At 42.0% G+C, this 16,416-nt stretch overlaps 3 protein-coding genes across 5 annotated transcripts in view; 2 read left to right on the forward strand and 1 right to left on the reverse strand.

Moving 5' to 3' along the window:
* Nucleotides 1–16,416, forward strand: part of LOC114642076 (tripartite motif-containing protein 16-like) — a 920,397-nt gene that overhangs the window by 648,272 nt on the left and 255,709 nt on the right. The gene's annotated exons all lie outside the window — the stretch shown is intronic.
* The window catches only part of LOC114652513 (tripartite motif-containing protein 16-like), a 231,388-nt gene that overhangs the window by 170,759 nt on the left and 44,213 nt on the right, over nucleotides 1–16,416 (forward strand). The window contains exons 6-7 of the mRNA XM_051927851.1: nucleotides 3,264–3,329; nucleotides 4,609–5,053. Of these exons, the coding sequence (XP_051783811.1) occupies nucleotides 3,264–3,329; nucleotides 4,609–5,053 (511 nt within the window). The remainder of the gene's footprint in view (nucleotides 1–3,263; nucleotides 3,330–4,608; nucleotides 5,054–16,416) is intronic.
* LOC114652550 (E3 ubiquitin/ISG15 ligase TRIM25-like) overlaps nucleotides 1–16,416 on the reverse strand; it is a 487,506-nt gene that overhangs the window by 77,104 nt on the left and 393,986 nt on the right. The window lies entirely within an intron of this gene.

Genomic DNA, 16,416 nt, shown 5'->3' on the forward strand with positions numbered 1-16,416 from the left:
CTGGGGCGACAGTTCATCTTTCAGCAGGACAACGACCCTAAGCACACAGCCAAGATATCAAAGGAGTGGCTTCAGGACAACTCTGTGAATGTCCTTGAGTGGCCCAGCCAGAGCCCAGACTTGAATCCGATTGAACATCTCTGTAGAGATCCTAAAATGGCTGTGCACCGACGCTTCCCATCCAACCTGATGGAGCTTGAGAGGTGCTGCAAAGAGGAATGGGCGAAACTGGCCAAGGATAGGTGTGCCAAGCTTGTGGCAGCATATTCAAAAAGACTTGAGGCTGGAATTGCTGCCAAAGGTGCATCGACAAAGTATTGAGCAAAGGCTGTGAATACTTATGGACATGGGATTTCTCGTTTTTTTTATTTTTAATAAATTTGCAAAAACCTCAAGTAAACTTCTTTAACATTGTCATTATGGGGTGTTGTGTGTAGAATTCTGAGGAAAAAAATGAATTTAATCCATTTTGGAATAAGAGTGTAACATAACAAAATGTGGAAAAAGTGATGAAGAGCTGTGAATAGTTTCTGGATGCACTGAATATGTATAGCGGATGCTTTTTCTGTTTACTCCCTTAAAAGCTTCTTCTTCATTTGACATTGTGATTCTTTTCATGTGTTCTGCGTAATGACCAACATAAAATAAGGAACAGGAAGTTGTGTTAAACTGGCAGGGCCAGCTCAGCGTACAAATGAAGACAGAAAGGAAAATGAAATTGAATTGGGATCAACTTCAGTGCTTTGTGATATCATGAAGTCTGAAGGAGCTTCTGCTGTCTTCTCTGTCCTTTACATTCGCTCAGATGGGCTCCTCTTTAAATGTTCACAGTAAGCCATTGTCAGCCGTTCTTCCACAGACTCGTGTGTGTTATGTGTGTGGTGTCGTATACTCAGACTCATTTCCATCACTGATTTTAAAGAAATTGTTTTATAGATCAAATCATTTTAGTTTCTATATTTAGGTGGGAAAGTTGAACAAATTAGAGGACAGCATTAGAACCCTGAGCACTTCAGGACCACCTGAACACTCCACTGAGTGCACATAACAATTCCACAGGGTAAACACAATAACAGAGTTTACTTTAATTATAAATGTAATAATGTTTATACACACAGATACAGTTGAAGTTAGAAGTTTCCTTCCACTTCAGGTGAATTCTTTAAAACTCACTTTATAGTCGTACCACCGATTTTATACTAATAAACTACGAGCATTTAAGACATCTACTCTGTGCAGGGCAAGAGTCATTTTTTGCACCAATGCTCACAGACCTCAGAGTATTTCACATCACAATTCCAGTGGGTCACAAGTTTACAGACTCTTTGTTATCTGTGCCTTTAAACAGCTTGGAAAATTCCAGAAAATTATGTCAAGCCTTTAGGCAATTAGACAATGAGCTTCTGAGAGCCAATCAGCCTCAATGGAGTCAACATGTGGATGGATGTTAAGGCCGCCCATCAAACTCATGGCCACTTTACTTGACATAATGGGAAAATCAAAAGACATCAGCCAAGAGCTCAGAAACAAAATGGTGGACCACCGCAAATGTGGTACATCCTAGGGCACAATTTCCAAACGCCTGAAAGTTCCCCATTCATCTGCACAAACAAAATTACACAAGTTTAAGCACCAGGGGACCACATGGGGACAAAGATCTGACCTTCTGGAGAAATGTCCTCTGGTCTGATGAATCCAAAATGCAACTATTTGGCCAGAATGACCATCGTGATGTTTGTAGGGCAAAGGGTGAGGCTGGTAAGCCAAAGAACATCATCTCAACTGTCAAGCATGGGGGTGGGAGTGTCATGTTGGGGGGGCTGCAGGAAGGACTGGCACACTTCTCAAAATAGAGGGCATCATGAGGAAGGACAATAATGGAGAAACACTGCAACAACATCTCAAGAGCTGAGCAAGGAAGGTGAAGCTCAGTTGCAAAGGAGACCTCTAAAGTTGGGGCAAAATGGCTTAAGGACAACAAGGTTGAAGTATTGGAGTGGCCACCAGAAAGCCCTGACCTCAATCTGATTGAACTGAAAGAGCATCTGTGAGCAAAGAGGCCTACCAACCCATCCCAGTGACAACAGTCCTGTCTGCAGGAATGGGACAAAATTCCAGCACCATATTGTACGAAACTTGTGGAAGGCAACACAAAACAATTGGCTCAAGTTAAACAATTTAAAGGCAATGCGACCAAATATGAACAAAGTGTGAGTGAACTTGTGACCCACTGGAATTGTGATACGGTCAATAAAAATTGAAATACTAAGGGGACATTGGAGGAAAAAATGACTTTTGCTTTGAACAGAGGAGATGTCTTAAACAACAGGCCAAATTTATTGTTTGTTAGTACAAAGTATGCTGTGTCTCTTCAGGGAATCCATGGGTACCGCTGGTCTGACTTTGAATGAGGCACATGACTTGCATTGTGAAGGAGCGTCAGCTACTGCACTACGGCCATGTGGTGCGATTCCCTGAGGGTGACCCTCATTATTGAGGACCCGAGTTGCGGGAATTGGCCAAGGGGGTGCCCAAGTAACACCTGGCTGTGGCAGATAGAGGGTGATTTCTGGAGTTTTGGACTGGACTGCATGTCTGCCTGGGGGGTTTCCAGCCAGGATCTCAAGGCGTTTCATCATGTGGTGGTTGTGGCAACGTGCTGTACCAGTGCATGCCCCTCAACCTGACCTGACCTGACTTAGTACAAAATCTGCAGAGTTTATAAAGTGCTGTACAGATTTGTTTAAACACACACTAAGCTAAAGCAGTTCTGCACTGATGAACATAAATGGAGCCTAACAATGTCTGTCCATGAACAGAACTGCTGAGCTGTGGCCAACTGGCAACACAGGAGAGGAAAACAGAAAGTGAGGTGACGAGGGTTAACAGGTCAGACGTGTGTGTGTGCCCAACTGCACCGACACTGTTTACTACCTGGAAGAAAGTCTGAGATCCAATGGTGGATTGGACTGGGCAGGCTGAACTCGGTCAGTTTCTTATCGTGGAGCTCTGAGATATTGGTATCTAAAGCAGAGGTCAAGTCCACAGAGAAGACCCTCACATGTGTCTGTGGCTCATCAAATTGTTAGTAAATAAAACTCACTTCATCATCCACACACCGGTCGGCTCAGTACACAAACTTGATCAGCATGTTTTGTTACTTTATTTTAACTGCACTGCGTTTGTAATAAGTGTCTAAGAATGTGACATTATAAAACTCCATCTTAACATTCTCCATTCTTCTCTTTTCTTTGTATTTTCAGGTCATGAAGCTCCAGTCTTCACCCTACGGCCTCCTGAACCTCAGAGCAGAGAGGAGTTTTTACAATGTGAGTCTGTCAGTTCATGGTGTTTATCATCATTTCACTTTTAATATCTCAGGCCAGGCTTATGATATGAAAGCATTATGTGAGTGTGGGGAGACTGATGAGCTGAAAGTGACGGGGGTCCTGTGACTGGTGCATTATGGGATATTGAGATTCAGGACAGGAAGGCACCAAAACAGTCTGTTGGACTTGAGTCTCTTAAGTGTCAAGTGACCTCACAGAAAATAAAAACAAAATCCTGCCGACTACGCCAGGTCCTCCTGTCACTCCAGTCATACCTCCATTGTTCTTTATCCTTTGTCTCATTTTTTCATTTCACTTTCTGCTGTTTTCCTTTTCTTCTTTCTGTTTCTTTTTTATTTCAGTCATTCCTTTGTAATACTGATAAGAATTAAGTATGCACACACAGCATAAGGCACACAATGAAAGCAGCTCAGTGTGCTTCACATAAAAACACAATGTCCACTCCATTAATATCTACATATACAGTCTATGTGTGTAAAGATGAAGACAAAAGGACTGTTTTATAAAAGAATCCCAGCGTTACTGTGAAATAAGTTAAAGCTGACTAAAGTACTTGGCCATTCTGTTCTCCATAGAGCTGACACTTTGATTTTGATTCATAACTTAACATATTGTAAGAATAAAACTAAATGAAAATAACAGAAGGAAATATTGGGAGACCTTAGATGTTAAAAGACATCACTAAATGAGAATCGACCCTCAAATGAGAATCTCAGGGGTCTTCAGTCACTCAGTAAAGTCCTCACTTAGCTGTGATATGTCATTCTGTACCTCACATTGAACGTGGACAAGAGAAGAAGAGGAAAGGACGAAGGTCACAGCAGAGCAGGTCAAGGTGAAGACTACAAGACCACCTCCAAAGAGTTTCATGTTCCTGTGGCCACAGCAGATAACATCAAGAAGTTTAAGGTCCATGGGACTGCAACCAAACTCAATGGATGTCGCTAGAAATAAAAAAATGGACCCCTTATTGAACAGAAGGACAGTTTAAGAGGTGAAGAACAAACCAAGGTAGACATCAGGACAGACTCAGGGTGACCACCACCATCAAAGTACAACAGCGTCAAGTAGCACCGTCAATCACTTACTGAATGAAAGGAGGCTTCATGGTAGAACACCCCACTTGTGAAAGACAGCATTTGAGTCTCATCAGCGCAGCTCCTGATTGGTTCTTGTTAATTGTCTGTGTTGTGCTCCGCCCCCAGTCCCATTACACACTCCCAGATTTCCTCACTTGTTGTCTTTTCTCTCCTTTCAGACTTCTGTCCCCTCACACTGGACATCAACACGGCACACAGAGGCCTCCGTCTGTCTGAAGGGAACAAGAAGGTGACATATGAGGGGACAAAAGCCAAATATCCTGATCATCCTGATAGATTTGACTGCTATTTCCAAGTTCTGTGCAGAGAGGCTCTGACTGGGACTCGCTGTTACTGGGAGGTGGAGTGCAGTGGAAATGGTGTGGTGATTGGAGTCGCATATAAAGGACTGGGAAGGAAAGGACAGGGTAGAAAGTGTGGCATTGGAAGGAACGACAAGTCCTGGTGTTTGCTGTGGTCTCATTCCCAGTACTCTGTGTGGCACAATAACCAGCAGACTGTAATCAGCGCCCCCTACCGCCCCAGAATAGGTGTGTATCTGGACTGGCCTGCTGGCTCTCTGTCATTTTATAGCGTCTCACACACAATGACCCTCCTGCACAGGTTCAACACCTCCTTCACTGAGCCCCTTTATCGAGGATTTGGGTTTAATGATTTCTGCAGTGTAACAATCAGCCATCTGACACCATGTGACCACTGACCAGTACCCTCCACTTGTCACTTGATGTCCCCACAAGCTTAAGTCCTCTTTGTGTTTGTAGTTAGGGATCAAAATGCATTTTACAGGATGGGTGGGTTGGTGGGTCAGCACCTCTGTGATGTTATTTGTGGATGAGAATGAGGGGCAAGTGTGGCTGTCAGGGTCTCCATTATTATTGGGTTTGAGTAGCCAATCAGGGGTGTGTGTCATAATGAGGGGCGGAGACACCTCAGACCTACAAATACCAGTCTGACCAGCAGGGGTCACTGTTGATTCACAGCCACATGTCCTTCATGCTGACACCCCAACAACTACTGAGGTCCCCAAGTGTCACTGAATGTCACCTGTTAAGTAGGACAGGCATGTGGTCCTGCTGGATCAGCACAACTGAAAGGCGCTATACAGACTCAATATGGAGAGCTCTTGAATAGTGACTATATGTAGGAGCAGAGAGTGACAGATGGGACTGGAGTGTTGTCCACTCACCAGACATGTTGTGACCCTCCATTGGTCACTCAAAGGGTCCTTCACTTCAGAATGAATTCACTGTGAATGTCTGAAGACGAGGACTCACTGGTCAGTCAGATGTCGGCCATACTGACAGAGTTTGGTGTTTTAGTTGATGTCACATTAAACTTTAAACTGCACCTCCTCTTTGTCCCCAGATTTGTCACTCTTGGTACCCTGAAAGCTCCAACATCTTGAATAAATGAATTCTTGTTCAGTTGGCACACACTTGATATGGGTGCACATGTGTGGCTTTGCAGTGGACTGGCACCCCGTCCAGAGTTGGCCCACCTTGTCCACAAACCTGAAATTGAAAAGCAGATAAGAAAGACAACAAATGGACAGAAGGGGTCACTGATTGGTCAGTTGCCAAACTACTGCCTCTTGTGGCCACTCTAAATATTACACAGCAATTTATACAAAAAGGAAATCTAAAAGATAAAAGCAGAAAGCATTCAGTGAAATCCTGAGCAGTGAAACATGAAAGGAGAGAATGAGAAACAATCAGAGAGTCAGACGAATGGAGACTTTAATAGGAGGACTGAGGGGTGGGACTGAAGTGCAGTGGCGCCCTCTAGTGGACACCCGCCATATTACACACATGGGAAAGGGGGGAGAAAAGAATACAGTGCAGTGTAAAAGAAATAAGAAGAAAGTAAAAACACACGAATAAAACACCTGAAATAAAGAACTTTAAATATTATATATAAAACTAATTAAGATTTAAATGAATTAAGAGAAAATAATGGGGACACGATCACACAGTCACATGACCTTCAGAGCTGACAGCTGAGCTGATTCTTCTGTAGCCAAACTGCCCCCTCTAGTGGCCACTCTCAATATTAAATAAATGGCAAGGCTGAGGGGAGGAAAGATTTGGGTTTCATCAAATGGGTATTTAGTGCGGATTTATTAATATTCTCATTAGCTTTAAGAACAGTGTGGCTTTGTTAGGTTATGTAAGATTATCTATGGGAAAAGAACATTTATTTGAATTAATCTTTTTAATAATGGTTATATATTAACAAAATACAAATCTAATAATTGATTACATTTTGTTTAATAAACTCCCAATGGTGTTTGGTGAATAAACAATCAGGATGACTGACATTTGTCAAATCTGCTTATCTGTGACCTTCTGACTTGTCACCACCTCTGGTCACATCTCCTGTGTTGTCTGATCTGAAGATATAACACTCCGTATTGATGATCCATTTCTTAATAGCGCTGGAAAAGTCAGAATATGACAATGGGGTGAGTGACAAATAAGATGTTGATTTGGATTGAATATTTGATTTGTAAGTCTAGCAGTGAAATCGATCATTTAGACCTGAGCAGTGCTCTCCATTCAACATCTGAGTGTCTGCGCTCTGTCATGTGTCCCGTGTGCCCCTGTGTGTCCGCTGTGCCCTCGTATCCCACTCCAGCCTGACCCCCCCACACTACTGAGATGTTCAGTTACTAATAAAGATGGACATTAAATGGTGAATTTGACACTCATGGACACCACAAGAAGTTGAAGAGCATTGAGGACTGAAATCAACTTTGATGTTTCATTTTGGGATTCATTTCTGCCTTAAATAAGTTGGTGTTTTCTTTAAACTTCGTTATATTTTAGGAATTTTGTTGTAAATGGTATTGATTTTGTAGTTTTATGTATGCTGTGCTGATGAATATTTTGCTTCAAAGTCTTAAGTTATGTATTTGTTTAGTTTTATTGTGCCTTATTTTCTTTTGTTTGTTTCTTGTGTGTTCTTTATGGAGCCCAGGGGGGCGGGGCCACTTGACACTGCAGCTGGAGCTCCGCCCCCAGGGGTATTTAAGAAGAAGCTGCTGATGAAAGAGCCGCTCCAACACTGGGCTCTGTCCTGTATGGTGGGCTCGGCTTTATGTTTTGATGTTTGGTGGTCCTTTTGGTCTCCTGCTCTCGTTTAGGTCTGTTGGATTTTAGTCACTTGAGGTTATTGATTTTTCATGCCTGCCTTTTTATTTTTTTTTTTTGTAAGCATTTTTTAATACTTTATTTAATTTTTAAAATAATTATTTAAATATTCAGTAAGCTTTGTTTGATTTTATTGTGCCAGAGATATTTATATTTTTTATTTATTTACATTTACTCACTTAGGAGACGCTTTCATTAAAGTCATTAAAAGTAATAAAAGGTATACTGAAAACTCCAAAGCTTTCTTTCTTTCTTTCTTTCTTTCTTTCTTTCTTTCTTTCTTTCTTTCTTTCTTTCTTTCTTTCTTTCTTTCTTTCTTTCTTTCTTTCTTTCTTTCTTTCTTTCTTTCTTTCTCTCGTGACAGTGCCCAGAGCCTTGCGTGAGTGCTGGTGTCGTAGTGGCTGAGGTGATGCCAGTGACGTCATGGTGCCAGTGTCCCTCAGGGTCACGTGACGTTTGAAATGATCCTCTGTCGTGGTGTGTAAAGTCTGTAAATTGTGTTCTATATCTTCATGATATTTAGCTCAAGACTAAACAGATGACCTTAAACACAGGGCACTGGCATGGATGGGTAACATCAAAGTCAGTCTGTTCTCCTGAATTGTACCCATCACAGTGCCATCTGTGTGAGCTGAGCAGGAGTTCAGGAGACCCTCCAGCTGTATTGATGATCTGATCGCCTGTGGAGTGAAAGGCACCAGGACTACATTGGTGTACAGCTTGGGAGATGAAGACATGCTGTGGTCCAAGCTGTAGCTGATTACTTTACAACCTGTGAACAGAAGGAGATGCTGTGGGACTGGAAATTACAGCTTGAGACAGGAGATTGTTAAAACATTAGAAACTTTATTACTTTAAAAAACGGACGTAACTCAAACAAGATTAAAGAGTCTGAGCGAATTCATCCATCATATTGACAGCCAGCCAGTCAGGTGTATTTTACAATCACGTGATGTGAAATTCCCGTTGCATTTTATAATAAATAGGCCTCATCTCAGAAGAAGAAGAAGATGAAGAGAACAGAATGACGTCAGCAGAGGACACCAGCCACGTGCCACCGCTGTCATGTGATCGTCAGCCAAGCATCTCATGAACAACTTCGAGTGCTCCATCAACGCCGCCCTGGACATTCATCGTGACATCTTTAACTTTCGTAAGCCTTTCCTAAAGACTATATATATCCAGACTTTGCTCTCCACATTGTGTTTGATGCTTTTCTCTACTGGTATTATTGCTCTTTAATAAACACCACGCTGCTTTTAACTTTCTATACTTTGTCTTCATATCCAGAGTGATTGAGGTAATAAAGTAATTTGTGAAGAGCGCCTGGCGAACGCAGTGTGAAGTGCCATATGATCCAAACTGCCAGGTTTATCGAGCTGCGGACGAAGAGCTCAGCCCAGTAATGACGAGTGTGTTAAAGTCAAACATTCACTGGTGATAAATGGCCGATAGCCGGGGATGTTGAGCCTTTGTATGTCTGAATATATTCGTGGAGACCAAAGGTGATATTTAGGTGTGAGATATATCGGAGACATTGCCCGTTGTTCATGCCTATGATAAGTAAGTCTCTCGGAGTGCTGGGGAGAGCGGACTGTGCTTGTGTTATTCAGACGGCACTCGTGTGTGTTAAAGTGCTGTGAACAACGTGCTGTGTGTACGTCTTTCATACGGTACTTGTGTGGTGAGGGTCTGTGTGTCTGCGTATGTCTCTGTCTGTGTGTGTTCATCTTAAAGTGCGACAGGAGACCAACCAAGTAACGAACTTGACGAGCACACTGACCCTTAAAGAAAAGAGGTAAAGGGTAAGGAGAGGGAAATCCCACGATAATACAGCCTCGAAGTGACACTTCAAACATCTGCGCTTTGAAAGCTCGACACGGCGTCGACACGTCAGTATTGAGCAGACCGCCACTACTTGTGACCCCCTGGAATTGGGATACAGTCAATAAAAACTGAAAGACTCCGAGGTTAGTGAACATCGATGGAAGAAATGACTTTCACCACGGACAATGTAGACGTCTTAAACTGGAAGACAAATGTACAGTTTGTGAGTATAAAATCTGTGGAGGTGAAGGGGCATTCAAACGACGCACAAGGCCTGAAGAAACCAATCAGAAAAGCTGCTCCATCACATGGCAAACCCTGAGCACACTGGGCCCTGTTGTGGAAAGAGGATGGGGGCAAAACTGGAGGTCATCAGGAAAAAAAACCCTCCAGATGGGGCTGTCTGTGAGGCACTTTAACCCACAGGCTCATTCCACCACAGTGTGCTAAGAAGTGCCTTGGGGGTGTTTGCTGCCCACTCCAAAGCATCATCATGACATCCTGAACTAAATGCTGATATTCTAAATTGATTTTGCTATTTCTGCACAATTTACATTGATTGATTGATTGATTGATTGTTTGATTGTTTGCTTGATTGATCAATTGATTGATTTTTTTGTCTTGTGAGTTTGTGCTGCTGTTTGCATCCAAAGTTCCCCTTGAGATTCATAAAGTTTATCTAAATTAAATTATGTTCCCTCTTTAAGATTTTTGCATGACATCCCAGTCAATGTGCCCTCACTTTGAAGAGCAACTTTAGGTCAGAGAGGACCAAACTGTCAACTTTCTTGTGTCTCCAGATGAGCTCAGTCTTGTAAAAGTGAGAAGTTTAAATGAGACCATCAATCAGGAGCTTCTCACACGTAACAATTCAACATGGCAAAGCAGGCCCAGCTGTTCAGTGACTTGTTAAGAGTCCTCATTTCTCTTGGCACACTCATGCCACATTAACGATGCCAAGCATTTAAGGATGATGTCCAGTGCTGTGTGGAGTTGTGTTTGTGCTTAGGGGTCAAGCGAAGACCCTTGTTGGTAGTGGAGTGCACTCATTGTCTTTCCGATGTGCTCCTTCTTCAGGTCTTTGGTCTGAAGTTGTCTTCCTCAGCTCACTCTTAGGCTCTTTGCCTTGACTCTTTTTGGCACAGGAGTTTTGGCACTGAAGCCCCCAACACAGCATAATGGCACAGAGCTAATAAAGCCCCCCAGGGGTGTCACAGAAGTTTCAGAATGTCCAAATCTCAATACCTATAAGGAGGATACAGGCTGCTTTGATTTTGAATAAAACAGTAGATCAGCCAAAGATGATGGGGTCGGCTTTGTAGCTCCTTATGTTGAATGGACGGTGTTGTTGTGTCAGCCACTAATATCCAGAGATGATCTGCTGGACGGCAGTGTGAATAATGTCCACCTGCTTTTTGAGTTTCAGCTACAACTGTCATCTGGCAAGAGGGAACATGGCTAATCAGATGTTTGCACATCGAGAAACTGCAGCAAAACTCAACAGCAAAAGAATCAGAGCAGGCATTAAGAAAAACCAAAGTGCTTAACGGAGTCATAATGAAAATCAGGAGCAGTCACCGACTAGAAGATATGCCTTAAATCTCGATGTTAAAACTGCAAACAAACTAAAAATGGTATTTCTCTGAATTGATCATCAATCCTATGAGTCCCCACAGTGAAGTTCTTGGAGGGTTGAATTCTCAGCCTCAGGCCATTGACTCAAAACTGTACAATAATTTAAAGGCGTAACGTCACAAAAATCTACACTCAAACCTTTAAAGGTAGACAAAGAGAGATTTGTTACGAGCCGATAATCAGACGACGTACCGTCTCCAAAATCTAGATGCTGAGCCATTAATGCGGTCAAAGTGAGAATAAGCCTGAATTTATACTCACACACTGAAGCTGATTAACAGTTGGATCCGCAATCTTGGATTCTGCCTCATGTGATGAAGGGTGTGAGGCCGAGCGTCGGTGATGTGGCACTTAATTCTAGGGAGGCAACAGTGCAACACGTCCTAACAACACAGTCAAGAAGGGTAAAGCTACAAAATGGCAACAGGCCACACTTACAATTTAGCAATAAAAACAGTTTATTAATTGTCAATTCATTATTAACACCAAATGCTCATGTATTAATAATCTCTAATGTATAAGGCCTACAAGAACTCAAAGTAAAGAAGCAGAAAAAATATTTAAAGCAAACCAAAATATCAAGAACGTTCACATTGTAATCTTTGATTAACTCTGCTGGTTATCAGATTAAACGCAGAAAGCAAGCTGATGAAATGTCAGCTAACAGGAGCGCCGCAGAACAATCCCACCACTCAGGTGAGTCCTTCTGAATGAAGACAGACCAGGGAGGGCAGCTGGCTTTGTTCACGTCTTACAAGTCTGTCCTTCTCAGAGTGCCATCCACTTTGTGCTCCAGTCCCAAACTCCAAATGTGCTACGGGGTGCAGTGGGTTGCTGATCTGGAAGTGGCACTCTATACAGGGCTGATGAATGGTGCCATAAAAATCAACAACAGTGATTGATCACAAATGTCACATTACGTGTTTGTGTGATCTTTGTGATGACATTACAGTTTCAGAACATGCTAACTGATAAATAACAGACTTATTCAGTGCATGGTCACAGATTTGAAATCAAAAAACACATGAACTCTGAAGTCTGCATGTCACGGCTGTCCTCAACAGTCCACTCAGGAGTGACTGACAGTTCTTTCCACCAATCAGCTTTCTTCTTTTGTTTTCAGTTGGTACCTGCCTTTTCTTTGCTGTCCTTTCTGATTTTGTCCACATCACCTCTGCCACTGAGCGTATTTCATTGATGTCACCTCTTCATTTTGTGGTTTCCACTTTTTATATTTTTTCTGCCTTCTTGCATTTCATGGCCAATGTACCTTTTTTAGATAAGTCCTTGTAAGAGTCAAGCTATACTCACACATTTGAGAACATCAATGAAATGAAATGTAAAAAGAGTGTGGCCAAAAAATGAAACATAAACTTACAAAATACAGAAAGTCCAAGCAGAGGGAACCAACGGCGAGTAGTGAGGGGTCAAATGTGACCTTCAGTGGTGGGGGTACAGAAGGGGCCACTTCTGCTTTTTGGAGTTTTCTGTCAAGTAAATGAAGCTGAAGCTTTGTGTAGCTGACACTCTCTCAGAGCAAAGGATTCTAATCGTCCATCCTGCTGTTGGAGTTTATTGAGCTCCTGTGGCCTCCAGCTTGTAGTCTCGACGTGAAGAAACGTTGTCTTGGGTATCGATATGAAGAAGGTGCTGAACTCAAACTGAAACTGAACCAACACATTCGGAGTATAGAGCGTCCTTCACACACCACCCCAGGATATCCTGACATGGAGCAAAGTGACATCCGTTATATTTTTAGGTTAATTTATCAAATGAACAGCTGGGTCAGCAGAGATCCCTGTGTGTTTCTGCTTTGTCTTCCCTTTTTCTCTTATATGTCAGACAATAAAATCAGTTCATTTCATTTTCATTGTGTTCTGCATTCATTATAGTGTCCCATCCATCCATCCATTTTCCAACCCGCTGAATCCGAACACAGGGTCACGGGGGTCTGCTGGAGCCAATCCCAGCCAACACAGGGCACAAGGCAGGGAACCAATCCCGGGCAGGGTGCCAACCCACCGCAGGACACACACAAACACACCCACATACCAAGCACACACTAGGGCCAATTTAGAATCACCAATCCACCTAACCTGCAGGTCTTTGGACTGTGGGAGGAAACCGGAGCGCCCGGAGGAAACCCACGCAGACACGGGGAGAACATGCAAACTCCTTATAGTGTCCCATTTCTCATAAAATTATTATTATTAATTTAAATAATATTCCTTCTACACATTAATTGATATTCTTTACAACTGTGGTCCTCTCTGCTAACCCTAGCATGCTGTTGTGACTCCCTCTTCAGGTCTTAAACATTTCTCTTTGAACCCTGAATGTTTCGTTTTATTTGTATTTAGATCTTAAATTCCTACTTTTGGACTCCCCCTTGACACACAGCTGATGAATGTGTTTGGTTTGTAAAGACTCTTATCATTTATAAATGATAACCTAAATTAGTGTAAAAGTCTTATAAAGCCCCTCTACATTGGTCTGTCATGTGACGGCTCTCTTTTTAGTCTCCTGTCCTCCTCGACTGTCCCTCCCCAGTTTCTGATTGGACAGCATTGGCTGTCAGCTGACGTCATTAAATGACTTCTTCATTATCTGGGTTAAGAACGGCTGTCTGCACTCAGCCCAGGCGTCAGCCATCAGATGACATCCCATAGATGGTACAAGTTCATTGCTACTCAGATAAGGCTCCATCTCCAAAGCTCTGAAACAAAAATATTCCCCTTGTTGTCAGTGGCATCTCCTGGTAGTTGGCACTGCACTGTGAATTCAATTTGATTTCTCCATTTTTTATTATTACATTGAACTTTTTCAGTTGTGTTCTTTGGTTGAAGTTGTTATCACCACACAGTACTGTTATTACCTCATTCTGTTGTCTGGTGTTTGTATTGTTCACCATCTTATGTCACAGCACTGGTGCAGAGATGATCAGTCCCTGTGTGGCTGACGTCCTTGCAGTACAGTTTCTGAGTCCTCCGTGAAATCTTACGTGTTCCTGATGACGGCTGATACAGGAGGACCACTTTCAACATTCAGAACAGCTAAGAGGCTTACCACAAGTAGGCCAGTCATTTATGAATATGAAGGCTGGTGCTGTCTGAAAAGTGTTAATAACATTTAGGACAACAATGAGGTTTTTTCTTGCACCTTTAAGTTGTTGAAGAAGATTCTTGCTGTTTGTGAAATATGTGTTGTATTCCAGTGTGAATTCATATGTGGCTCCGAGGTTACGATCTGTTTGCCACTTTCAGTGTTTTCTCCACTATTCTTATGTATTTATTAACTACTTTCAACTGAAGTCCTTTACTTCATTCTGAAGATTTTTCTTCATTTTTTTTTTGACTGAGGATCCAATGGAAAGATCATTTGTCATTTCTGGGACAGGCTTTACTCCAATATGACTTTGTGTGTATCTATGAAAACTTTTTCTGGAAGAGTACCCTACCACATTCAGAACAGGTGTACTGTTCCTCGCCAATGTGGTTCCTTCTGTGGCACCTAAGTGCGCTTGGACGTGAGAATCGTTTGCCACACTCTGGCCAGCAATAAGGTTTCTCTAGAGTGAATTCTCAATGTGATCTTTAAGAGTCCTGCTGTCTGAGAAAAGCTTGCCACAGTCAGAAGAGCTTTGTTTCTTACCAGAATTAATTATTTTATGATTGTGAAGAGAACTGTTATATGAGAATCACATTCCACAGTCAGTACAACTGTAAGGCTCCTCTCCAGTATGACTTCTCCTATGATTATACAGAGAACTGAGGTGTGAGAATTGTTTGCCACAAACCAAGCATTGGTGAGGTTTCTGTCCGGTGTGATGTCTGATGTGATTTTGTAGGGTGCTTTGTTGTGAGAACTGCTTATCACATTCAAGACAACAATAAGGTTTATGTACAGTACGAGTTCTAATGTGGCACTGAAGTGTGCTTAAATATAAGAATCATTTCTCACATTCAGAACAGCAATGAGATTTTTCTTCAGTTTGGATTTTTCCATGTGGATAAAGACCTTTCTGGCTTGTATAACATGTGCCACATTCAGAACACACATACTGCATTTTCGCTTTAGTGGTAGTTTGTGTGTTTACTTGAAAAGAGCTTTTGTTTAAAACCTTTTTCCACATTGAGAAAAGCAATATGGCTTCTCTCCAATATCAATTTCTGTGTGCCATTGAAAACTGCACTTGTCAGAAAATTGTTTGGCACATTCTGGACAATTTTTCTGTGCCTGTGAAGGTGGCTTCTACTTGAGAAAGACTTACCACATTTAGCACAGCAATGAGGTTTTTCTCCAGTGTGTATTCTTCTGTGTCTTTGAAGACTGCTACTCATTGAGAATGACTTACCACATTCTGGACAACAATGAGGTTTTTCTCCTGTATGGATTCTTCTGTGCTTCTGAAGATTGCCTCTGCATGAGAACAACTTACCACATTCTGGACAGCAATGAGGTTTTTCTCCAGTGTGGATTCTTTTGTGTCTCTGAAGACTGCTTCTCACTGAGAACGACTTACCACATTCTGGACAGCAATGAGGTTTTTCTCCTGTGTGGATTATTCTGTGGTCCTGAAGATGGCTTCTCCTTGAGAACAACTTACCACATTCTGGACAGCAATGTGGGTTTTCTCCTGTGTGGATTTTTCTGTGCCTCTGAAGATATCTTTGCATTGAGAATCTTTTGCCACATTCTTTACAGCAATGAGCTTTCTGCTCTCCAGAGTGAATTTCTGTGTGTTTGTTAAGATTCTTGATCTTTTGGAAATGCTTGCCACATTCATGACAACAATATGATTTTTCTCCAGTGTGAATATTCATATGCTTATTAAGGTCACTTCTGTGTGTGAATTGTTTGCCACATTCCAAATAACATTTTTTTCCAGTATGAATTTGTATTTCTTTCTCCACTTGCTGTTGATCAGTTTTGATGGCTTCTGTCTGTGTTACTCCAGTAGCAGGGAGAGAACTGCACTGCAAAAAGGCTTCTGTCAGGTCCTCTGATCCTCTTGCTGATTTCTTCATACCTTTCTCTTTGTATTGAAGATAGGGCTGACCAAATGAAGGTGGAGAGAAGCTGCCATTCTTCTGTAAATCTGAAATAACACAAACATTTTAACTATTATTTTCCTGAGACCTTTATCCAAGGCGGCTTACAACATTTGAGACACATTTGGTTATTTAAGAGCCAATCTTAGAAAATAGTGCTGTAAGCTTCAAGTTAAATTCATACTAATATAAATTCCTTTCATAGTCATAGACAATGCTATAGTCTTTTCCTCCTCTAAGTTAGTATGAGATAGAACTTTCTTGCGATAACTGAGATACAGTGTGTTAATTGAATCAGTTGTTC

This window comes from Erpetoichthys calabaricus, chromosome 5 (genome assembly GCF_900747795.2).
Source record: "Erpetoichthys calabaricus chromosome 5, fErpCal1.3, whole genome shotgun sequence".
Classification (NCBI taxonomy): domain Eukaryota; kingdom Metazoa; phylum Chordata; class Cladistia; order Polypteriformes; family Polypteridae; genus Erpetoichthys; species Erpetoichthys calabaricus.